General features: G+C 43.9%; 1 protein-coding gene across 1 annotated transcript in view; it reads left to right on the forward strand.

The window, feature by feature from the left end:
• Nucleotides 1–3,305: 3,305 nt before the first annotated feature.
• SESN3 (sestrin 3) overlaps nt 3,306–26,355 on the forward strand; it is a 37,953-nt gene continuing 14,903 nt past the window's right edge. Inside the window, exons 1-2 of the mRNA XM_088522347.1 lie at nt 3,306–3,435; nt 25,705–25,770. Coding sequence (XP_088378473.1) covers nt 3,337–3,435; nt 25,705–25,770 — 165 coding nt within the window. The 5' untranslated portion in view covers nt 3,306–3,336. The remainder of the gene's footprint in view (nt 3,436–25,704; nt 25,771–26,355) is intronic.

Below are 26,355 nucleotides of genomic sequence, written 5' to 3' on the forward strand. Positions count from 1 at the left end.
GGTGAATAAGGCATTAGAGCTTTGACCTTCTAGCAAATGCCATTTACTTTTAATCCAGCTATTCCTATCGTGAGTGCAGCAATCTGTGCTTGGCTGTAATGTATCTGTCAAAAATGCATCTGATTACTTCAGAGGGCAGAAAAGTCCCTATTCCCTTGGAAATTTATTCTTCCCGTTGTTTTGGTTTGCTGCTTGTTTTTGAAGCTTGGCAAAAGTTATGATCACGGATGATACAAACCTGTTTTAACCAGCAACCACCTGCACTACCGCAGAGGCTCAGTAATGTGCCTGAGAATTATGTGGTGGTCTCATACCAATACAGTCCATATAATCAAGAAAAAAATATCCCCACTTTAAACATATGTAGGAGTAACGAGCTGCCTTTCTAGGTGATCTCAGTGGATAGGACTGGCTGTGTTTGTAGGATCAACCATCCTAAATTTCGAGGATTCAAACAGCCGCTGCCAGGTTGCTTAAAACTGAATTACCTTTTAATTTCAGGATTCTGCTTCCCTCCATGAATTTTTGTGACTGGGCTAAAACTGAAGGGACTCCAGAGCAGAGATGGGAAGTGAAGCACAGTTGGATCCTAAAAGCTGCCAGACAATTGTGAAGGGAATGGTGAATAGTTTTGTAATTCTTCTTTGGAGAAATAGGTTTGCAAGGAGAGCTTTCAAGAATGTGGATGTGCTCACCAAGAAGCCAGCTTGTACAAAGAGAGGCTTTTATTCTGCAGAACTTATGCATATGTTTAACGTGAAATGGAGCAAGCCAAGAGCTTAAAATCAAGCACACATGCGCTGCCTTTGCGGGCAGCAGGGCTCTGCAGATGGCAGAAGCAAAGCACATACATGGAGTTTAACGGGATCAGTACCACAGGGATCATAGTTGCAGGAATAGTTCATTTCAATACACCACATCTAGCCATGGATTCTGAAATGTGTTGTGTCGAGGCTATGCACTAATTACCTGCGGCGGATACTGGATAATTCCTGCATCTCTGCTCTGTTAGGCACATTTCTGATTTCCATTAGGAATGAAAACCTCTTAAAGAAAGAATATCCATGGGAAAAAACATAAACCTCAGAAGAGGCAAGGGAAGTAATTTCTGTTGGAGGCATGAAAGCAGCTTAGTCAGCTTCTATTTGCTGTATTGTTTCCCAAAACAGCGAAACGCTCTCACACTTTACGCTGCTTCTGACATTTCTCAGATGTTGAAGTACTGAAAGGCGAGATTGGAAGCTGCAAAGGCACTTAAGTGGTTTAAGTGTGAGTTAGTCAACTAAATACTTAATGCATCTGGGCATGCGTGTCCCTCCCCCTTTTACACAAAGGCAGAACACAGACTAGATATCAAGTTTCTCAAAATTTAAGACTTGCAAGGCAGGCTACCTTTCCCACTTGGCAAACGGAAAAATTTCCCTTTTTTAGTGGGCTTGCCTAAAAGTCTGAAACTGCCACTCAAGATGGGGATAATTTCGGTCTAGAGGAACGGGACCCAATCATTTGTGACTCTGTCCAGCCACACGTACTTCCCTCTGTGGAAATGAGAGACGTGAATGCATGCTGTCACTGAAATCTGAGCATTTGCCAGTAGTCCCATGCTAGATATTAAGAGCAACTCAGTCAAAATCACTGTCTTACCTGTGTGTCCAAACTTGCCAGGTACTGTCCTCGCCAACACGGGTGAGTTTTGGACCAGGCAGTTTGACAGCCGGTGACTCATAATTTTGCTTGAGCTAAGCACCAACTCGCTATTGCTTGTGGCTATAGGAACTCAGATCCTTTAAAGTGCTTGCTTTAAAGCTGCTCTTTCCAGATAACATTATCAGCAAACTCAATAGTAAGTAAAAAATCATGTACAGCACTCGTGCCACTTCCTTATGCTTTAGCATAACATCCCGACGAGGGAATGGAAACAAAGCTGTTGCAAGAGCCGCAGCCAGCGGATGCAACACGGCAGAGCCGGTGCCTGCGCTCAAGCAGCCCGTGTTTTCTCGTGCTGGGATCCCTTTTCTATTGTGCTGCTTGGGGCAGGGGGGAAATCCATGTATTTTTCCCTAAGGAATCTGTAGGGCTGCCTGTGCCTTGGCCGTTTGGCTGCATTGCACATTAATAGGGAAGTCCATGCGTGCAACTGCTGAGGGCAGCTCTGCTTGGGCTAGAGACTCTTTGGTGGAGGGAAGAGGGCAAGATGGAGAAGGGTGTTGCGAGAGATGCAGTTTTATTTACGGTGCAAAAGTCTGATTTGAGAAACTTAAGTAGTTCCTGAAGGCAGATATGTGGTCACTTAACCCGCTTTAGGAGATGTAAATTATCTTTTGCATTGTGCCCCTTTTTGCCAGCAAGCTGACAAATGCGGCTTCACAACAAACTGACGAGTCCACAAGACTTAAGTTTTGCAAAAACAGAGAGTATTCCCAGAGATAAAAGTATCTAAGCTCTCAAGCAGCCAATTTACAACCATTTTGGCAGGAAAAACCTCTGAAACAATGTGCACAACACCCTAAAGCTTCTTAGAAATTTCAGAGGGCTGTAAAATTCCCTTCCCATAACAAAATCAAATCCCGCTATACCATAATCTGTCAAGACAGCAGTTACATAACGCTCCCGACACGCTTAACGCACACACTTTTATTGAGGTCAGATGTTGGGGAGGGGGTCTCCCGCAGGAGGGCCTGGAAAGAGCAGCGATGCTGCCCGGGGAGGGGGCTGGGGGCGGCTCTGTGCCCGGGCTCGCGGGGCTGGGGGCTCTGCGCTCGCCTCGCCCAGGCTGAGGCCGCCGCACCTCATCGCACTAGTGGCTCCGCGGGGCGGCCCCCGCCCCCATCTGCCGGCCCGCCGCGTGGGCGTGGCCTCTGCGCCTCATTTACATGAGGCGCGCTCCATTGGCTGGTTGAAGACACGCCCCCAGGCGCCGGCCCCGCCCCCGGCTCCAAGGCTGCCCAGAGACGCGGCCGGCACCGCCCCCCGCGCCCGCCCCGGCTCCGAGGCTGCCCGGAGATGGGAGCCGCCGAGGGCGCCGGCGATTGGCGGGCGCGCCGCGGCGCCGCTCATTGGCCAGGCGGCGCGGCGGGGGGCGTGGTGCGGCGCGCCGATTGGCGGAGCGCGGGGGGGTGTGCGCGGGGACGCGGCCCCGAGCGCGGCTCCGGGGCAGCGGCCGCGGGATGGGGGCGGCCGGCGGCGCGCGCTGCTGAGCGGAGCGGAGCGGAGCCTCCTCCTCCTCTTGCTGCCACTGCTGCCTCTGCTGCTGCCGTCACCACCGCCGGTGCCGCCGCGGCTGCTGCTGCTGCGCTGCTCCCGGCCCGGCCGTGCGAGCGCCGCGCTCCGGGCACCATGAACAGACTGAGCGCCGCTCCCCTCGGCGGCGGCAGCGCCGCCTCCGCCGCCGGCCAGTACCGGGTGTGCGGCAATTGCCGGAAGGTGCCGAGACAGGTACCGGCGGCCCGGCCCGGCCCGGCCCGGCGCGGAGAGGCGGCTCTGGGGCGCGCGGAGGGGGCGTGACGGGACCGCGGGGAGAGAGAGCGGGCGGGGGGGGGATGGATCTGTGGGGAGAAGAGCTGGGAATACGGGGAGGGAATGGGGCTGGGGGGGCATTGGGACACTCTGCGACAGTGGGGACACTCACGGGGTCCTGGGCGGCATTGGGGGCCCTTAGGGGCCGCGCGGGGCAGCGGGGGGCTGCGTGGGGTGCCCGGTGGTGCCCTAGGGAGGACCCGGCCCCAGCGAGGGGCCGTTGGAAAGTTTGTCCGCCCGTGGGCCCCGCAGAGCCGTCCCTGCCGTCCGCGGCCGGCGGTGTGTCAGCGGCGTCCGAAATTGTTAATATAAATATAATAAACGCATATATGTGTGTGTGTGAAGAGGCCGCGGGGCTCTGAACAGCCCCCGTCCCCCCGGAGCGGGGCAGTCGGTTCTGCCCCCTCCTCCCGACATCTGCCTCGCTGGGAGCGTTAGCGGAGGTGCTTTTTGTTTGTCCAGCGCAAATGAATTAAAATTGCTGAGCTGGGCAAATGCACCGAGTCGGAGCGACCGAGATGCATGCAGCGCCCCTTTTTTATTATTTTTAATTCCATCTCCCCCAATACGTTTTTCGCCAGGTTTCTTCTTGCCCATACTAAGAAAGCCTGTAAGTCAATGAGCTCAAATATTTGCGCTCTTTGTCCAAAAACTGTTTTTCTTCCTCTGTGGGTCAGGCCAAGTGCCAATCAAAGTTGTTTTTCAAGCCTCTCTTCCCTGCAGTAGGACTGCTTCTCTTTTTTTTTTCTTCTTTTTTTTTTTTTTTTAAAAGGGTTTGGTTTTTGGAAAGGAGGTGTGTATTTAGGGGAGGGGGGTGGAGAAACACTGAAGATCGCTCTGAGAGAGAAGTAAATCTTTAAAAAATCGTGTTTCTAGAATATTTTAATGGAAACACAATCTTATTAAATGTGCACGCTTGGTATGTGCAGTTATTTTTTCCATAAACTCTTGGATCATGTTACAGTTGATACTTGGTGCTCAGCTCTTAGCTCAGCTTGCAAGAAATGTAATGGATCAGAGAAACGCGCATCGGCACAGTCGGGTTTTTAACTGTTTCCTCGCGGGCTCCTTCTTGACGTTAACTTGCTGCCCTCGCTCCTTTAAGGAAAACAGACACTTGGAGAGAAGTTCTGTGGGGTTAAAGCCTGAAGCAGCTTCAGACTTGACATATGTCTAAAGACAGAGCAGTTAACCAGCGCCAAGTATGTCTGGAGAAAGCTGGGAGGGAGCTGACTTTGTTCTGCCAAATAATTGCAGTGTTTTGTTGACAAATAAACAGGCTCTTGGCAGGAGTTTTATGCCTAAAATTAAGTTTAAATTATTTAAATTTTGGAAGCTGTAGTCTCGTCCTGCTGGGTTGGTCTATTATTTATTTATTTATTTATTTAAGGGTAAACCTCCTTAATACCACCAAGAGAGTAGGGGAGACAGGAAAAAAAAAAATATATATATACACATACATACACACCATATGCTCTCCTGGTAACCGGAAACTTGTTGGATTAGATATTTTTCAAGTAATATAGGGAGGATGATGGTTCTGTATTAATACCTAGGGGCTGCTTGGCTGGGCTGGGGGAGAGGGCTCAGCGCTGTCCCGGCTTGTCGGTTGTGGTCAGTTAGTTTTGTTAAAAACTGAAAGGAAAATCTAGTAGCTGCTGGTGAAGCCAAGGCAACCTCTTAACATACAGGTATTGGCAGGTTGCACTGGTTGTTGGATGACTTGATTGCATCTTTTCTTAGTCTGGTGAATAAATGTAGAAGTACAAAGCTTCTGGCTACATCTGCAATCATTTAGAAGTTGGTATAATAAAATCACTCTAAATTTTAACCTCTTGCATTTCATTGGCAAGCGTGCAAGTAGAAAACGGGGAGAAAAAAAAAAGGTTTGGTGGAAGTGAGATGCAAATTTGACCTGAGTCTCAGTGTAATAATCTTCAGATAAGTGCTGCCTCATCTGTTCTTCTGATGATTATTTTTTTTTAATGCTCATGTGATAATATGCTAGAAAACTGATTGGCCTTAACATATTTTGAATCTCTTCTGCCCTCCTCAGTTTTAAGGCTTTATTTCAGACCACCAGCATGCTTGCTGTTTAGGTAGTGCTGTTGTCAAGTATTATAGAGAAGAATACCCGGTGATGTAAAATGAACTTCAGAAGAGCCCAGTGGGTCTTTTGTGTTAGGAACTCACTAAACATCCCCTCATTAAATTTGCCTAAGAGGAATATCTTTTTTTATTAAAAAGATAAGACGTTTCCAGTTGTATTTATTGTTATGGGGCACTTTAAATAACTGGATACATTTGCAGAACAATTGCTGCTAATCATAAGGGCTTAGATATTCATATGTGTGAGAGATGAATTATTTTTTAATTAAATAATGGCATCCAGTAATAGATGACGCTACTTCAGATTTTTGTGAGCATCTTGAAAAAGACAACTATAAAGGTAATATCTTGCTTCCATGTGAGATAAATGGAAGAGTGACCCAAACTAGACCAATTTTTGATATTCATGGGTAGAATTTGAACTGTTGCGGAGCATGTGAAGTGAAAGGTTCTTCTGCATGGAAATGCAGGTCGCTATCCCGTGACAGCAGGATGGAAACAACTGGTACCGGAGCGGATCCCAGAGTAAATATTTGCTTTGTCTTTGATTTCAGTGAGAGGAATATAAGGGCAACAGCAAAGAGGTAGTGGAGAAACAGTCTTCAGGAGCGTCTCTTGCTGTTGACAGGTTGGAGTTGCACCTGAACTGGCTCTTCCTCCTGGTCTGCGGCTGTGTCCGGGCTGGACTCCTGGAAGGAGCTGTGGGAAATCCTGGATCTAGTTCTGCTCATTGATAGACCTGACAAATCACAGTGATGCCAGGAGGAGGAAGCAGTGCTGAATATGGCTGATCTAAGCAGCTTTTAATGCTTGGCCCTTCCCGTGCCAGTCATCTTTAACACAAACCTCAATAGTACGCGGGCTATTGCAGAAAATTTTGAAGGAAGAGCACACATACATATGAGGGGAAAATCACATAATACCAGCAAAAATAGGTCGTGCTCAGCTGGTCTAGTTGGTTCTGTTGATCTCAGCTGGTCTTCTGCTCTTAGGTCATCTCCTATAGCGTCCTCTTCTAAAAGCTTTAGAACGACTAAATCTGGATTTCATTCATGAAGCATCTGAAATAATGATGACAAATATTTAATTTGTTGCTTCATTAACAAGCCAACCGGCATTAAACTTTGGGATTTATTAAGGCAAAGTGTATCAGATACAAAAGGTTGAAGCAATTGGGCATATTCATGAAGGAGAAATGAAACGTGACCCTGCAAGGAGGTGATGGTGCCTGTTGGGAAGGGCCGCTGCTCTGGGCCGTGTTAGGGCCCGGGTCAGTGTTGGGCTCCTGGGCGATGAGAACCTGTGGTCTGGCACGTTCGGCCTCGCATTGGGCTACCGTTAATTAGTAAAGGAGCTGCCTGAAGTGGAGGTGACGGCAGGCCCTGCTCAAAGGGGACGTCATCATGCTCGAAGGAGACGGTCGGTGGCTTTTTAAAGGATCAGTTTTGAAACTAATTCGACTTAGCGCTTTAATGGGTTGAGGTGAGAAAGACTATTAAGGGAACAGGTTCACGGGAGACACGGTGGATGTGGTCAATCCTAGGGAAGAGCAGAGTATTTCTTAGAAAACTGGGATACACTGAGCACTAGGCTAGTTGGAATCGGGGTGAAATTTGGGGCCATGAAATGCAGAGTTACAGTGTGACTATTTGTTACTCACAGCTTCTGGTGAAGCCAGCTCTTTGGAAAGGGCCATTGAGAAGCAGCTTCATGTTGCCCTGCAAGGCAGTTTAGCATGGAGAGAACAGGGGAAGGAGAAGAAAGGAATTCAGGAATTCAAGCTAAACAGGCATAGAGGTGAGCTGGCTGGATGCTCAGAAAAATAGAGTGTTTATTTTGCACAAGGAAACTAAGAGACTTTGCCTTTTTATTTTAATTTGGCAGATTTAGAGTTGTGAGGTTGTGGAAGACTTTGTGTTGGGTCTTCTGCTGTCAAAAACCGACCTACTTTTAAGATAGAAAAATGTGTGAGGGTTGTTAAATAAGGCAGTGCCTACAATAGCACGAGCCTGGACTTGGTGAGGTCATGTCCAAAAAAATTATATTTTTTCTTTATTGTGTTCTGTGTGGGTGAGCAAGAAAGTAGCCCAAAAAGTGAACTAAAAAGGTCTGGTGTCAGGTCTCCTAAATCTGTTTAAAGTAAAATATGTCATCATGACGCGTGAAGGTGATCGGAGATGCCAATACCAGTTCTGCAGAATTCAAGGTCCCCTTCAAGGAAGTCTCAACTGCCTGAACATACACAAGTTAAATCAGCTATGTCTGCTTGAAAAAATACTCCCCATCTTTTCACGATGGAGCATCTCCGTGTTATCAAGTCGCATAGTGCATTTTGCTTTAGAAATCCCACTATCAAAGTCGACTGCCACAGACAATGTTATTTTGTAAAGATGAAATAATGTCTTCTGTCCTTTTCGTCATTTCTGTAAATAGAAAAATCTTGTTGCTCTGCGGTCTTAACTCACGGTTGCCTACATCACTTAAAATCTCTGGTGTGCCTCTTTCTGAAGGATTTCTGTATATGATTTCCATACTTGAATGTGAAAACCTAACTGCTTTTATCAGTTCTAATGCTACCAACATTCATTGGTACTTTCTGGAGATATTTGTTACAAAAGTAAAATACATGTCCAGAATAAGATTCCTCCCTGGGGAATAACTACAGTGCAAATCGGGTAGTGATTCTGGTTCTGTCCCTGCCCATCCCCACAAGTCTCAGTAATCTGTATCTTTTAGACTCTGAGCTTTTTAAACAACAGTTCTGCCACCTCCTTTTGTTAATTGTTGTCTGGAATGCGGGGAGCGATCGCTCTTCAGGTGCGCGCTGATAGCGAGTGCTCCGCGCCCTTCCACTTACCATGCATTAATGCAAAAGATATTCCTTGTACCTTCCGAGTTTCAACTGCTCAAGAGGAGAACACAGAACTATTAAATTTTCAGTAGACCCATAATGAGAGTGACATGAGGGAAATGAATCTCTAGTGAAGGAAAATGTTTTGCAGTGAAAGCTGTAGCGGTTAACCTTGTAGGAACAGCACTCATTTAGAAAAGTCACGTTTTCTAGGTCTTCCCTGAATTACGGGGAATTGATGGAGGTGGGGAGGGATAGGAGGAAAGTCTCTTCAGGGAAATCTCTTCAAAAGAAACCTTAATGTTTAGCGCCCAGAGATGGTTAGTTAAGCGTGTAGGTTGTCCTTTACTGGGGCTTACTATTTACTTTCAACTTGTATATATTACTTAATTAGTGCTTCAAATCTCTCTTTAAGTGATGATGTTTTGAAATCTAGACAAAATATATATATACAAATGCTTGAGGGGAGAATGTAAAGAGGATGAGGCCAAACTCTTCTCAGTGGTGGCCAGTGACAGGACAAGGGATAATGGGTACAAGTTGAAGCACAGGAAGTTCCATCTCCATGTGAGGAAGAACTTCTTTCCTGTGAGGGTGACAGAGCCCTGGAACAGGCTGCCCAGGGAGGCTGTGGAGTCTCCTTCTCTGGAGATCTTCCAAACCCGCCGGGATGCCACCGTGTGCCCCGTGCTCCAGGTGTCCCTGCTGGAGCAGGGGGTTGGACTAGATGATCCCTAGAGGTCCCTTCCAACCTCAACCATTCCATGTGATTCTGTGAAAAGATAATAATGTAGTTCTGCCCTGGCTTTGCTTAATGAAGGGGGTTGGTCTGGAAGCTTCATTATCAGATTCCCATTTCCAGGACTGGGCTGGTAAGACTGGATCACAAGCTTCCTTGGCTAGACTGAATATTTGCTCTGGTCTAAGTGGGATAGATTGGTGGTGGGGAGGTTGGGTCAGCATTTTCAGTAGAAAAAATCATCAGGAGAGTTAATGAGAAATTGTACATCATCAGCTATATGAAAGCCCATGTTGAAATAATCTTTCCTACTTTATTTTTCTGTTCTTTGCAGGTATTCCTGTTTGTATGCAAAAGTCATTTCTGTTGTTTTCTCTGCCACCCTACCTTAGTCTGTGCTTAAAGTAGAAGTTTAGGGAACCTAATGCAGATAACTGAAAGATTTTTGTTGACAAAGAAATGGGAATATTCTCCTCAAACAATTTTTGCTGTCTGTCAGTCAGTGCATTGTGTGTGCTAGGCATATTTCAAGGAATTCCAGGGTGTTCTGAGCATGCTACCCTGGGAAAAATAGTGATTATAAGGGAGGCCATGATCAAGGGATATTAATTTTAAATGTCTCCATTAACCACTACTTTCAAATTTTTATTGTAGGCTACTTCTTGGATATCAGACTTTGGATAAGTATCCAAAGGCAAAATACCAGTGCACAGGAGAGTAACTATGGCATGTTGAGGGTGCTGAGAAACTTTGTTCTTTAAATAGAGTTATATCAGCTATTGATTTATTCAAATATCTTTGTTCTCTTATTGAAAGGGAGAAAATGATGTTTTTAGGTACAGAATTTAGTGGGGAGGGGAGTGATTTTGATGATTGTTGACTTAACCAGATGCAAATTGGGAGGGGAGCTGAAAGAGGCATAAAGGATAGTACTTAGAGATGGAAATCAATGTTCTTCATCTATAAAGATGTCTTAAGTCTTAGTTCTGAACTTCCCCAATTACCTGAATTAGAGTAAGATAAATAAGATAAACTGGATATTTAGTCAGGAGATTTTTGTCTTGTTGACTCCCTTAGATTTCTAACAAGATAAGAGTTGCCTTTTGATAACCAACAATAGGTTTGTATGTCATTCTGTATTCAGAACCCAGGACATTGATTTTGGTAACACAGTATGAGAATACCTACAATCCCTTCACATCTTATTGCCTGAGGAAAATAATAATGGAGGGAAACACCAAGTATTCCTGCTTAGTTTGCTGTGAGCACTCTGGACATGAGTGGGTAAACGTGCATTGGATTGTAAGTTAAGGTCCTTACGGTGATGTTGAAGAATGGAGCAATATTACAGTGTGGCTTGAATCTTCCAGCGTGCACAACTGTCAGGTTAACATGGACGAAAAGCAAGAAAAGGCCAGGAGAAACTGCCTTCTTGTGGAACCATAGCGCTCTGTCTCTTCAAGTCCAGGAGACCTCTGGAGAAGTAAAAGACAACTTTCAAACTTATCATTTTCACAGGTTCAGAATGAGTACTTCATAAACACAATCAACATAGCTCGATTACTGCACTTTGCAATTAAAATGCCTAATTGTATGTGTTCTTAAGTGTTTTAAATATGAACTTACTTTTGATGTGAAACTGAAGAGAACTGTGAATTCCTCTACAGGTAATTGATACTTAAAAGGATAAAAAGGATAAATGAAATTATTCCTTAAAAAGGAGGAGGATTCACAAAGATGATTTCTCATATGTTTTTACACATGAAGGAACGTTTTGGTGACTTGGGTAACCTGGGATTGAAGACTTTGTGCTTCTGAGCAGTAACACACAGGCAGAGTAAAGCAGAACTTAAACTGATAACACTGAGGAAGTGCTAACTCTCTTGCTCAAAAGCATTTTTAGAGCAGTATAGAATTGTTTACTTAAAACCATCTTTTATCTGTCTGCCTTTTATCTCTCATTTGATTTGTTCTGGCTGATATGGACAAAACAGAATTCAAAGCTATCATATATTCTCTCTTCTGTATGAATTGTGCAATTAAAAATTACTTATTAAGACAATATCTTAACAGCACTGAACCTAATTTAATAGTGTGTGCTTGTAAATATGTCTAATATCTCCTGCTTTAGCAGCATGTGGTGAAGGGAGTATAGTTATATTATTGGCTAAATATATCTGGAGGGGGGTTGGCCATATGGTTCTAAATCTGTTTTAATATAATTACCCCTTTTAACTTAAAAAATAAAAAATATTCCCTAAGAGTTGATTGACATTCTTCTCTGTAGAGCACCCGCATTGCTGATTAGAGGTGTGTAAATAGTAATTTGTTCTAGCATTTAGAAACTTGATTAGACCTCTAATGAAATGGAGCGCCTACACGCTGTCTAAATACTCTACCTGACACCAGTTGGATCTCATCCAAGGCGAAAGAGCGCTCGAAATGTTGCTCTACTACGATATGTTTTGTGTCTTGAAATCAACGGTTCTGCCTGCGCGCGAATCCCCACGGGCTGCTCAGCCAGCAGGAGGGAACCGTGGCCCTCCCTGAAGTCAGCGCGCGGTTTGATTGTGCTCAGCATTCACTACCTTCCTGCAATAATGAGACTAGAATTACAAAATTCAGGCAATTGTTTATGTAGGAATGCCCATACTCTGTAGCTCTGTAAATTATATAAAATCTTAGAAATGTTCTGCACATACGTTACATGTATAAAGTAGAAGCACAAGATGCCACTGTTCTTATATAGTAATAACTTGATAAAAATGACTAAAATTAAAGCTTTGGAACTACCACATCTGTCTCCTCTGAGCTGGCTTGTCCAGTTTCCTCCGCAGACTGATGGAGGCAAGTGTTGGGTGTCCTGGGAGCTGCTCTAGCACCCATATTTTTAAGTCGTCTTTAACTCAGGTACATACACTTTCTGTTCCAGGATGCCCGTGGTGGAATACTCTGATTTGGGAATCATTATTAGGATCCCATAATGGAAATGGTCCATCCCCAGTTGTAAAAAACAAACAGAAAACTTAAAACAGCACTTCAGGTTTATGATGTTCATTAGTCAATGGTTCGTTTTTGCTGACTAGCTTCCTGCTCTGTAGAACATTAGATCAGCTCTAATACATCTGATCTGGAATCTTGCAGAGCTTTTGTTGCTGCCTTCGAAGCTTTTTCTTCTGTTACCTCTGCCGCTGTGGTCTCTATTTTTACTCTTTGCAGTCTCTGTATTTATAGAACTGAAGGAGGAGAGTATTGAACCAAACGAGCACCAACTCCTTTATGCCAGTTTAATGCTTCAGGAAACTTCGGAAAATGTTCCCCTCTCCCTTTCCTCCCAGAAAGCCCAAGCAGAACGTTCAATCACAGGAGTATTTGAGTCTTGCCCACATGATCGCAGCAGGAGAGCGCAGGGTGACAGGCTTTTAGAGGGGACACGAGGCAAGGTGCTGTGCAGGCAGAACCTGCTCGGCGATAAGGGCCTTTTATTCCAGCAGCTGGAGATTCATCCTATCACTTTAATGCCAGGGCTGCTCCAGCCTTTGGAAGAAGTGTGTTGGTTGAAAAGGTCAGTGGTTAATTAAAGGCTGAAGGATCCTTCAGTGCAGGGTGCAGCTCCTGGGGGCAGTTGTGCCCAGGTGCTAGTTGCAGGGCAGCCTTGGAGGAGTAGGGAGGCTTTGCTTGAGCTGGCTTTCACACACAGCTTAAAAGATCAAAGTGGGAGTGGAGGGGTAAGAAGGTCTCCCTCTGCGTCCCCCTATTAGGTCACCTGTGTGAAATGTGTGCGATAAATAGGTCAAGTAGCTAAAGCTTTACCCAGCAGAAAGCTGCAGTTTGTTGCTGTTGGGCACAGGACCTTTCTTTGTGTTGAGCTGTGCCCCACGAGTGCCCATAGCTGGCACCTGGCCACGCTGCGTGACTAATTTAGAGGCCTGGCCCTTGGCTTCAGCCCGTGTTTCCCAGGCCCCCAGCACCGAGTGGTCCAACTCCTCTTGGGGCAGAGTCGAGCTGGGCAAAAGCAAAAGGCCGTCCATGTGTCTCTGGGGAGCTGGGCCTGCGCTGATGCATAGCTTTGACCTGGTTACTTCATACAGAAAAAGGTCGAGTATTGCTTCAGAACAGGTTATCCAAGCAGGATGTGGGGGTTTTATTATTATTATTATTATTATTTCTGGAGCATGGCAGTTTGGGGTGTTTTTTTTAGGGGTGGGTTGAGTAACTCTCAATCTAAAATGTGACTAAAATGTGAAGTTTACAAGAAGAGTAGGCAGAAGTCTGAGTTAGACAGTAGAGTCAGTGAAATCTGAAGTTGGAGGTAAAGTTCTGACAAGAATAACTGCATCTGGCTGCAAATAACACTTCCTGCAGAAACAGCTGCTCCGTCCCTGGACGTGTCTATGTATTTACATACAATAAGTTTGTGTAACAGTTGTGAATTCTCATTTTTGGAAAATCAGCATTTCTTTTGAGTTTTGGCAGGAAAAAGAGTGAGTTTTTTTTTTTTTTTTTTTTTTTTTTTTACCTGAGGTCTTTACTTTTGCCATCTCAGCCAAATGAAGTCAGGTTATTTAGCAGATTATATCTTGCTAATGACTCTCATAGGTAAGATCTAGGTTAAGATGAAAACATGCTTTTTTTAAAAAAAAAAAAAAAAGAAATAGGAAGAAACTGCCAACTGTCCCTATCATTAAGGTAAACACAGCAGGGAGGTGGTTTTGGGAACCTATGCTAAAAAGGGCTTCTCATTTTCTAGAAAAGCTTTTCAATTGATTAACTTAAAATTCTGTGGGTCAGGTTAACATTGACTAAATGGGGGTTTTACGGAACTCAGTGGAGTTTCAGGCCTCAGACTGAGTTTTGATGTGAGTAGCTTAGCTAAAGACCTTCATTATGAGATAGCATAGCATATGTTCTTCTAAGATACCAATCTAAATAAACAGCATCCATGCCTCAGGTCTTGGGGACAAGTACCTATGTATGTTGTCCATACGTCTTAACTGTGCAGGGGTTTCTTTTTCTTTTTTGTTTTCCCTTCCTTTATTTCTGATCTAAATTCTGACAAGCAACATTCAGAAAAGACGAGAAAACAGCATTTACTTCATAGGAGCAGCATTAGTAAACAACTGAAGTGTAATGTGGGTACAACAGCACCGAAGATGATGAAGTAAATGAGCTGCTAGCATCTGTGTTGAGTAGACAGTGCAATAAAGCGCTTGTGCAGATAGCTAAGGAGCTGTGGCTAATGTGGGCTGCATCTTTTAGACTGGAGTCATGCAATGATTGCTTTTACAACAGTCCCATTTAACTAAAACATCTCTCTGTTTGGGGTGATGTCAATTCATATCTGTATTAGAAAAGCACAGGATGGTTGAGGGTGGAAGGGACCTCTAGAGATCATCTAGTCCAACCCCCCTGCTCCAGCAGGGATACCCAGAGCACAGAGCACAGGGTGGCATCCAGGCGGGTTTGGGAGATCTCCAGAGAAGGAGACTCCACAACCTCCCTGGGCAGCCTGTTCCAGGGCTCCATCATCCTCACAGAGGGCAATAAATTTCATTTGTTTAATAGCCCTTGTACAGTACGTAATACATGTGAATCAAATTTGAATTATTCATGTAGCTAATGCAGGAGCATCAGAGCAGCCGTGGCGGGTGAGAGTTAAGCCCAGTGCCCTGTGTCTGACAGTGGCCAGGAGAAGGTGTTCAGAGAAGGGCGTAAGAAACGAGGTGAGGTTCTCATGATGCTTCTTCGGAGCCACCTTTGAGTCTCCAGACGCTTGCAGCTTGAGGGCTTCCTACATTGGAGGTGTTTTCTCCATGTTTAATAACTGTTCATGCATTTCTCCTCCATCAGGGGGAATAAAGTCCTTTGAACACACACGAATTTGAGGCACCCACGGCCTCTTAACAGCGAGGATTTCTGAGGCTTAGTTGCATGTTGCAGCAAAGATTTACAACCTGTATTGGAGCTTGCCACCTGCTAGTCAGTCCTAATCCGTTCTTTGGAAGTGGTAACAGCCCCGCGTGCGTGGCCTGTGACAGCCAGCAGGAATCAATCCAGTGTCCTGACAGGTTTGTGACTGCGAGCTCAGCAGTTCGGAGCTGCTGTCAGAGGCACGAGGTGATTTTCCCCTCTGTGCAAGTGCATCGGGGAGCTGCTGGGGACTCCAGTGTGGCCCTGAACACACCGCCTTCCTTTTGTGATGATCTGGATGAGAGGGTTTGTTTTTCTGAATTTTGGCAAGTTCCGTTTGTGACACGTAAGATAGTTCTTGCACATGGATCTAAAATAACTGGTATGATCGTTTAGTACATAAAATCTGTGGAAAAAGCATGATTCTGCCATCTGCAAGATTTTCCTATTTCTTAGAATAGAACTCTGTTTTATATAGTACCTAGTAAATGGAAGATGCTTGGAAGCTTTTTTTCTCTGCTTCTTCTTTTTCTTCTTCTTCTCCTTTTTTTCCTTCTTTTCCTGCAGCACTGTGTCCTGGGGCAGTATTTGTTTGTAGCAGTTTTTATAAAGTTGAAAATGCTAGACTCTCCAAGAGGGAAGATAGCCTGGGGCATAGGATGAATTTACTTCCTGAGTGTTGGACTCTAGGAATTTTACCTTTTTCCTTGTTTTGAAATGATATTTGCTCCCTTTTATACGCAGCAAATTGTTCTAGCTGAAATTAAACCTTCTGCTTAAATATCATGATTTGATGTTTTTCATGAGTTGGCTGAATGCAGGAAACAGCTGTGTCCATTGCTTTCTGCATTGGAGAGAACAGAAGCAAGAAGAAGCAAGAGCTGTAACTTGACAGTGACTATGGTGATACATTTGTACAGTGAAATATTTGGTGAAAAGTAGTTAGAGATGACTGGAAGGGAGGGCAACATGGTGTGGCATCTCACAGCTACAGTTCAAACAGTTTGCCTGTCGTCCCACCTTGTGCTAAATTTTGCTGTGCATTCCCATGCTTTACTAAGTGAGCTTTTTCTGTACGTGATAGTTAGCAGACATTATGCAGTGTTGGACAGTAGTCATGAGCATGGCTTGATTTCAGCCAGTAAAACGCCTGGTGTAGCCAGGACACCGGGGCAGCCCTGTTGCTTCCCATGGTTTCCTGCCTAGTTTGAACTGCTTGCGTAAGAGAGAGTTTTTGGGAGGTGGTAGAGAGGTCAGAGCCCAGCTTCCTCCCCTGCAACTGCACCGGGATTGAGATGTTAATCAGAGGAGGAGACTGTTTTTTTTTTTTTTATTAAATTGCCAAGATATGACCTTGCATGCTTGTTCTGAACAGATCTCTTTATTATATTGTTATGTCTAAGGTGTCTTGCTTCATCATGTCCAGTGAAAACTCAGCAGCGACTGATTTAACACCCATCTAGCTTCTCAATCAAGCAGGTTGTGCAGGTGAGGTCCATGACCCACTGGACTTACTGCTGCTGGCCAGGGACTTACTTAAAGCTATTTTTAAATAATATCTGGAAGAGCTGCAGCTGTACTAGTGCCTGCAGCGCAGACTAAACCTTGAGAGTTTTATCTTTGGTAAGGTCTAAATGTTTAAAGTCACGCTGTGCCTGACTTATGTCTTGCTGTGCTCCATTTTAATGAATGTGATGGCAGTGCCAAAGAGGAGAGGTGAGAGAATGCAGCCTTGATGCCCGTCTACGTTTAAGCACTCTGTCTCTACTTTTATAGTAACTTACAGCTAAGCTTTTATAGTAACTTACAGCTAAGTTATTATTTTCCTAGCTGGAAATCCTGGAATATAATGATTTCTGCTGGAGTAGCGTAGCACTTGAAGGTGGTCCCATGTGAATTGCAATGAAGTCTGTTAAAGATTTTCTTTAAAATAACTCGTTGGAGCATCTTAATGTTTACTACTTGTATATTAATATTACATTTTGAACATTTATATTTGAAATACAAGAATAATAATAAAAAGAAATATCAGCACCTTTCTTCACAGTATTATGATGCCATTATGTATTTACGATATGGATGATACCATTCAAATGTGCTTGCTTACAAGGCATGTACTTCCAAGCAGTACTTCTATTAAAAATTCAGCTGATCGTTCTTAGGAAGCAGTTCTGCCAGAGATGCATAATGGATTTGCATAACCCTAGGGGCGTTTCTTTCAGATACATATGTGTGTGTGTGTGTGTATATATATATATCCACCAGTTATGCCTCTCGGATTGGCAGTATTCCTATTAAATGTGTGAATAAGCTGAACTATTTAACCGTTAAGTCACTGCGTGGTAGAGGGACGTGGCTATCAGTGGGTACCTAAGTGTTAACTGAGGCCTGTCAGAGCACTTCTGTTTTATCTGTGTGTTTGTCAGGGTTTGCTCTCCCTGCTGGTGCTGACTTGCTGCAGCGGTGGGATGAGCAAATCTGCACGTCCTCTCCTTGCAGGAGGGCTGAGGCCGCGTACGTGGCCGTGGTGCTGCCCTTGTCCGTGTTGCAAACGCAGCTCCAAAGCTGGGCGCAGTGAAATAAGGCTTCATTAGATGGGCTGATGGGTTGAGGGATGTGGCCTTGCTGATGAGGCGGGTGAACAGTTGGGTCAAGGTAGTGGCTTCAAGCTGTGTTCTCCAAACTGGAAACGTTGCTCTGTCTCTGTACATCAAACTTGGGCTAAATCTCAAGATGGGAACAGGCCAATGTACAGAAAGAACAAGTCCCAGTTTGAACCACTGAAGTTTCCCTTTGTATATTTGCCCTTGATATCTGATGCTGTTGAAACGTAGGAAATGTTCTTCTGCTCTGATTTTAGGATTTTAAGCCATCTTCACAAACACTAGGTCATCTGTCCGGAGGGTGTTTCTCAGCAGCCTACCAAGTGGATCACATCTTGCCCAGCTTTAGCTCACTGCTCCTGGCCTGATTCCCCCAGCTTCCTCCCGAGTCCGCGCAGGAAGAACAAGCCTTTCTGGAGCACAGTTGATCTCATCCTCAGTTAGACTTCAGCTTTCCTTCCAAGCTGTGCACAGGGTGCAGCGACTGACTTGTATTTGGGTATGTGCCTTGTAGATGTCTGCATCTGATCAAGTGAATTTTAAAAACGCTTGATATCTGGTAACAAGTGAGGCATGGATAAGAACTGATGTTTTGAGATTTGGCTCAAAGTACATGGAAGCGAATCTCTAGCAACAAGTAAATAGAAGAAGTGGCTGTGGTTGTGTCTCATCCTTTCCATATGTTAAGCCTTGGTGTTTTGGCTTGACTGTTAGCATGTTTTAGTTGAGTACATCTTGACATGATTTTTCTATCTGTCTGCTGAGACATCTGAGCCTTACTTTCTCAGTTAGGTGTATTCTCTACTTCAGTTACATGAAGTTGAAGTTGTAGCCCTCTCTTCTACTTGACTTGTTCAGGTTTTTTTCTGACAAAAAAAATAGGGTAGAATATAGTTGGCTTCTTAAATAAGGAGGTGTTTGCAGTAAACCCATTACTCTGATGTTTGACTTGCAGTCTTTGCCTGCCTGCTTCCATTTGCAGCTGAATGTTTGCTAATAGCTGTAAATAACTTGGAAATTACCTCCAGGACAGAAAGAGTGGTGCAACCCAAGCATGACTGAAAGTGGATGTAGAGATAGGTTTTATTTATGTAAAAAGAAGATAGGCTAATCTGCTAGCAACAGCGTGTTCACTTCTGAACTTTTCTCCTTCAGGTTGAATGTATCAGATATCTTTCAAAGACTGACAAACTCCTGTTGGACTGTGCTGCCTGGCCAACCATCATGGGCTAGGTAGAATTTGCTGCGCTTTGGTTTGTAGCTAGTGTGGACTGTGTTTTTCATAGCGGGGAGAGGGATGGGAACGTGGGATAGGCTTCCTTTTATTGTGTGAAATGCAAAAACCCGGGAACCTGTTACCAAAACAAACCTTCCACCCTGATTGTGCTTCCCTGGCTCCCTTCCCGGCTCCCTGCACCACTTCATCAGATGTCAAGCACAAAGATGCCAGTTTCTTAATGTTGAAAGTGGCTGTTTGAACTGTTTTGAAATGCTATTCCATAAAAACAGTCCTACAGCTTGACTTCCTCCGATAATTTTCATCTTATCGCTTAGTTTGCATTTTTGGAGTCTGTTAAGAGGAAGAAAACATTGCAAAATCACATGAAATACCATTAACAAATGACTGTATGCCAGGTCTTCTATCTGTGAACTCTAACATTTTGACGTTGTTTGCTCTGAACATGTCTTTTATTGCTTCTGGAGATACCTCCTAGGTTTATTTATAGGAATGGGTTTGTCTCAAAGAGAAGTTCGTACACTGTCAAAAAATAAAATGTTGTGCTTTAATACTTCCTTTTTCTTATTTGAATGTGTTTTGAAACACACTGATGTTTATGCCTTTAATGTGTAGTTAAATTTTTTGAAATTTCAGCACAAACCTTAATGTGAGGTGAATTGTGGCTGTGTATCCTGAAATCTCTTTTTTTTCCTCATAAGATGCTGTAAACACTTCTCTTGACAAATCAACAAATATTTCCTAATAAGCTTCAGAATTGCACAGCTTTGTATGTGCATTTCTTTTTCTCCATTAGCTCCTCCTAGTAGTACTCAGCTGTGAAGACAAGTTGGATGGGGTTGGTATGTCTTTCTTTCTTACTGAGTAGGGGTAGTAGAATCCATTTGGGAGGCAGGATTCATCCAGAAGCAGCAGATAGTCCTACTGGTGCCACGTGAACTAAAAGACAAAGCGTTTATGTGTGTCCAGCTTGAAACCAAATGGAGTGGTCTAAAGCAGTGAGTCCATGTGATACAATGGGCATGTTGGATCTCTGAAAAGCTCTAAGAGCTGAGAGCCCAGCATGGCCTTTGGGTATCATTTGGGATGTACAAAGTGCCATGAGACATCCCGGGGAGCAGCAGATGCTCTGCAGAGCTGTGGGAAGCTCCTTCCCTCCTGGAGCAACAGCTGGTGTCCCCCTGGGTGCTCTTGGGTGACTTGGAGGACACTAGGTCCATGTATTTGTGCTGCTGATCCTTGTGCTCACTCTCTGCTGTGAAAGGCTGTAGGCACCTGGCTTAAATGTAGACATGGACATTTAGGTGTCTTCAACTAGGTTGAGGTCATCCAATTTTTCCTAAGATACTAATGTGCATTATAGTGTCACAGATCGTTGAATTTAAATAACTAAGATCTTTAGAAATGCTAGATGATGGCAAAATTGCTAGTAGATTGTAATGTAAGAAAAGATAAAAAGATCCTTCTGTCAAGAAAGGGAGAAGGATTAAGTTTGTGACTGCATAACATTATTGCAAGAGGACATTACAGGCTTCTGAGAGTAGTAAGTAATAAAAATTTGAACATGGAAATCTTCTAGAAAACCGTAATTTTTCAAAATTTGACCTTGCTGAACTTAATCAGGTCCTGGACAAAAGTTGAAGTGTTTTATTAATGCTGTAAACGATTTCTTTTTAGGCAGCATGATTTGGTATTTGGAAGATGCAATTGTAGCATTACTTGGAAATTGTCATCTAGACTAAATATAGTCTGTATTAGGACTGAGTAAAATAGAGGGATATTAGTCTGTCTTTAAAGGTCTACTCAGAGGGAAAAACAAGACTGGACAATGTCAATTGTCAAAATTAGGAGCAAAGCCTTATTCTTTGGTTACAAAAAATGTCACTTCACTACTTCAATTTTCTTTTTATATATATTTTTTATTTTAGTTGAGTTGCTAAGTAGCAATCAGAAGCTAATGTGGGATATGAGGTAGAAGAGCATAACTGAGCAACACTGACTGCAGTACACATTGTGCCTGAGCGTTCACGGCATCAAGTACTTTAGAGAAATTTTTAAAGGGTAGATGTTTAATATCTCATGAATATGTTTGTCTGTATGCTAAATCACAAAGATTTGTGTGTATATGCACACTTTTATGAAGTGTAGAGTGACTTAAGAGGCAATTTAGTAAATTGAATTAAAATACACATGCTTTTAGTGCTTTTCTGGTGGGAAGACAATAAAACATGAATAGGTAAATAAGCCTAAACCAGGCACTTCTGTAAGGCCCTATGCTGGGAACTTGCAGGTATACAGAAATGACGTACACAAAGTGCCAGTAAAATGCAAAAAATAAGAAAACAGAAATGGAAGCAAAGTCAATAAATGTAATAAAATGCTTGAAAGATGGTGGATATGAGGGACTAGATGGAGTCTGCTGAACTAATAGAGATGTAATTTAATCTTTGTCCTTCTGCACGCTAGAATACTATAAAGACTTTGCTCTTGCAATGAGTGTGAGCCCAGAATGGCCTTGGCAAAGGTAGAACTGTCTGAGGAAGAAGTATCGTAAAGCAGCAGAAAAACAGAGTCATAAACCAGAGTATCCTCTGAAAGCTGCGTCTGGAAGGGGATCAGGCAGTCTGGCCATGGAACAGCAGGCTAGCTCTTGGAAATTGGAGCTTTTAATGATTCGGTTTTTAATAAATAATGGTTACCCGAATGCCAGAGGAGACCCTAAGAGTCAGATGGAGAAATATATCCCCACCACAAGTATGGCTTAGAGGTAAAAATAAAACCTGTGAGGGCCACGTTACTGTAGTTTGTGTGTGGGGAGAGGTTGGGGGGAGTGATAGTAAGTGTATGTAATAAATAAGATACGCATTGATATCTTTTCCCTAAAAACTTCTTTCTTGTTAAATAGAAACGTCAAAAGGCACCTGCTGCTCCTCAGGAGAGGCCGATTTTGGGGTGCTGTTTGTTAGACCAGTCCCTTCTCTGCGGCCGCAGCGCCGCTCCTGGGCTGCGTTACCCACACGGCGACTTCGCGCCTCCGCGGGCGAGGGCCCTCACCAGACCAGCCGCTCCATCCACTCCGTCAGATCGCAGCTCCCTTCCATGCTGCCTCACGCAAAATTAGCCTCCTTTTTACTGTGCTGGCTAAAAATAACTGTTTCTTTTAAGCCCTGGAGCGAAGTGACTCACATGCCGGAGGGGAGGAAGGCAGCTCTATTTCCCTGCGCCCAGGGCTTCGGAGAGGAGGCTACGAGACCCCCGCGAGGCGCAGGAGACGTCCCCAGCCCGGGCCTGCTGCCTTTGCTGCCTTGGTTGGCGCTGTCCTCCCACCGCTTGATGTGCAGGTCACTGCCATAACTGAAAATAAAACTCGGGGGCCTTTAGCAGGGCTCGGCAGGAATGGAGATGTGCAGCACGCTCCAAGGGCCAAGGATCTTCTGGTTTGTAACGACTAAATTCGCACTGTGGTGCTCGCGATGCCTCTGGGAGATTAGCTGCAGGACACGGGGCTGGCTCCAACTGGGCCCCTCTCCGGGCAGCCCTGACTCCATTTTCTCTGCTCCTCTTTGAAGCTCCTCTTTGTCCGTCTCCCTTCGAAGAAGCACCCCCCCCCAAAAGACTCCAATTTTCATGTAAATGGAACTGGTTGCCAACCTTTTAAGATAACTTATTCATAGGATGACAATGTGTTTATGGAGGAACACGCAGCAGAAAATGGCTCATATATGTGCGTGTGGCGTTTTGGTTGCTCAGCAACCTTTTTCGTGGCTCAGTCGCTTAGCATAAGAATCCAATTTCAAATAAGATATTTGGGGACCCTGGTTAACTTAGTATGCAGTAGCGAGCCTAACCTGTAAAGACGAGTCGAACAGGAAATTGAATCAGCTTCCCCGGGAAACAATAAGCTTTGCAAGAAGAATTTGTGTGACGAAGGACCGTGTAGCTCAAATGTTGGCTTTCTCTCCAACTCCCATATGTATTTTTTCATATCTAAGTTCCTGGATAGATCTTAAATCACCGCTAAGTGCTAGTGATCTAAATCACTACCCACTCTGATAATGGGTGCCCAGAAACAGTGGCTGTTATCTAAAGTCTAAGAAAGCCAACATTGCTTAATGCTTGTAAACTTCCCATGTTTTTATTAATAGTAGCCTGAGAACTTGTATAACGAGGTTGTTCCTCTTCTTGTCACAGGCTTGTTTTAAACAGTTTTACTAAAATATGTGCTTTGACTTGAAGAGACAATAAGCTTCTGTGCTGGTGGAAGGACATATATACAATTCTTGTGTGTGTGTATACATATATAAATATGTATATATTTGTGTCTGTATACAAACACATTTTTCATATTTTTTAAAAAAAAGCTTCTTAAAAGCATACTGTAATTAGACTCATTAGCTTGAATTTCTTTCCTTTTTTTCCAAACTTTTTTCTTATAACCCAGAAGGAGCTGGGTTTTGTCCTTTGTGAATATATATTAAACTAAGTTAAACTATATTAAACTAATTTTTCATGTTGGGCTGTCTCCTTTACTTTGTTAGGTTCACATAGATTAGTTGGAGATCCTTCCTTCCTGGGTCCTTGAGCACTCTTTGAACACCGTTCCTCCGCAGCAGTAGCCTGTCCAAGTTCCAAAGGAGAACAGTCCTGTTGAATGGGGAGAATAGGCAACGAAGGCCCTGCTGCATGGAGTGTTTGCAGGTTTGGGCCCAGGGCTGGCCTAGATGACCAGCTTTACAGAGCCTGAAAAAGCAGGATACAGGTCAGACAGCAGAATGGAGAAATCAGTGTTTCAGCTCTATTTTAGACCTGAGCTGGAGCCAAAGGCTAAAGATGTTCAGCTGTCCAAGTGTCTCTCTCGCACAAGCTGTTTCCTCCAGATTATTCAATGTGGAATGAAGGCTTTTAAAATCTAATATTAGGGTAACCTTCAAAAAGCACATAGCATACATCATTAATAGAAATCTTGGAAAAGCTTCTTAAGTGTTGACTAAAATGGCTTACTGCTAACAAAAAAAAAGGTGTTTAAAACAAGAGATATCTTCCTGTGCCTTGTGTAGCTATATGAAAAAGAGGTTGCATATGTATAAACCCAGTCTGCATACATCTTTTTTAATTACTTTAGGTTGCAAACAGTTGATTCATGAGAAGAATTTGATGTATTGTAGGCCTGTGACAGTAGGCAGTTGTTACAGTAAGTCATCCCCTGACTACTTGATTTCACACAATGGTTCACATTATTTCAGAAAGAGAGGAGAACATGCGTGAGTGCATTCTTCATCTTCTAGCAGCTAATTATTCCAAAACAACAAATTTAATTGTCAAGGGAGAGTTTGTTTTGGAGTATCTTTCCTGAACAATCTATGCTGACTTTTGCATGTTTTCTCATACACTAATTTTGAAAGGATGGGATATTTTTTTAGCCAAGTAGGACAGTTGTTAGGTTTCTAGTGTCTTATTTTCCTGTGTGGAAATCTGTGGCAGACCAGTGCTGTTGTTTATATACGTGACCATTAAATTTAAGCCTCTCTGGTAGAATTATTGAGATATTCAGGGGTCATTGGTATGGAAAAGCTTACATTTTATGTTAAGGGCATGAAATATTTAGTATGCAAATGTGATACAGTTGCTGATGGATAACGTATTAAAAGTCATTAACACTGCAGTGTAATTAGTGACTTCAGAAAATGTGCAGCCAGGGTTTCTAGGAATGTGGAGTATAACCATGAAGAGGAAAAGAATAGAGACAAACTGTACCAGGGGAAACCTCAGTCAGACATTAGGGAAAACTTCCTAATGACGAAAGGAGTCAGGCCCTGAACCAAGTGACCTGCCCTCGAAGGTCTGTCAGAGCGGACGTGGGTGGCCAATGCAGCAGAAAGTGCCGATCTTGCCCTTGAGACAACCTCTCAGGAACCCTTCCACCCTCTGCCCATCAGTGGCGACTGTATTAAGACCTCCAGACTCTCAGCTCAATCTCTTTGCTTTGCTAATAAATCTGAAAGTCTTGGTTACTGCTCTCTGCTTATTGTATACTAAATGTATCATCATCAAAGGGAAGTTGATTTTCTCCACCCTTTTAAGCCCTATCTTCTTTAGCTCACACTGGTGCCCAAAGGCTGTCGCCTGTTCTGTTCCCTTCTGGATTCAGCAGCTACACAACTTAGTCTTTCTGTTGTTTTTCCAAGTAGGTTCTTCAGTTGGTTCCTACTGTTTTGGGGGAGCTGGGGGGCGAGTGTGCTTTTCATGCAAATATTTGGCACAGAAAGTGCTTCTAAACTTCCAAACACTGAGAATCTAATTAGATCCTGATACTGAAGAAAACTGCTGCTTAATTTCATTTCCCAAGTGCCACCTGTGCACATACAGTGATAGATTTTTTTTCTTTTCCTTTTTTACGCTTTGCTTTCAGTGCTTCCATTCAATCCACCAAATTGCTGATTTTAACGTTGCGCCAAATTGTGGATTGCCCTTCTTCGACCTGGTCTGTAAAGCAGTGGTGGTTAGATTCTTTACTTTTGTTTTTTATCTCGCTCAAATCAAAGCGGTTCCATGGAGCGAAGGAGGGGGCGTGCGAGGCGGCTCTCTCAAATGTGCTGTGGTAGCCTCCCTGCTCTGGGTGCACCCTCTGGGTGGCCTTGGGGAGAGAACTGAGCCAAGGCCTTTAGGATCTAATGCAGGAAGATAAAGCAAGTTAATGTCTTATTCTTGGTGCTGATAGAATTGCCTGCCTCTCTTGCAGGAGAAGAGAGTGCAAGTCTCTCCACCTTTAACACGAGGACCAAGTGCCTTTATACCAGAGAACGAAGTAAGTGCGCGGCCCGGGGGCTCTTAGCGAGGAGGTGCTGGCGGCTCCGTGTGAGCCGAAGGGAGGGTTTATCAGGAGCAGGGGCTGGGATCCGGCCTCCCCTTCCCTACGCGTGGGACTGTTTGACTCACTCTCCCTTGTCCCTCCTCCCTAGGATAGACGTAAATGCTGCGTGTGCCGCTTTTGAGGGGTTGTTACTTTAATGTCAGAACTGGGGGGAGGCCTATCCTCTTAATGATGATGTAACTCTCAGAGCAGTGTCTGACCTTCAGTTTGAGAGAACCTAAAAATCTGGCTAACTTCATAGATCACAGCTGTGGCTCTTAAGCAAATTTATGGTTGAAAGGTGCAGTGTGACTTCAAACTCAAGATCTTTGCGTATGATTTAATATTCACTTTAAATGTTAATTTGCAGCTTTCTACAACTTTCCTGTAGTGTCGTTCTTTTCCCATGATATTAATCTCCACGGAGCATCATTTATTGATGAATGATTTGGGGTGGCAAAGTATAAAACCAGGTCCCTTTTCTGTTCTAATTTTGAGTAGTTGCTAAAGCCGGGCAGTTCCCGTGTTAAAACAACAGGG

Source organism: Tinamus guttatus, unplaced genomic scaffold (assembly GCF_059628265.1).
Source record: "Tinamus guttatus ecotype Peru unplaced genomic scaffold, ASM5962826v1 Tinamus_guttatus_pri_ptg000150l, whole genome shotgun sequence".
Taxonomy (NCBI): domain Eukaryota; kingdom Metazoa; phylum Chordata; class Aves; order Tinamiformes; family Tinamidae; genus Tinamus; species Tinamus guttatus.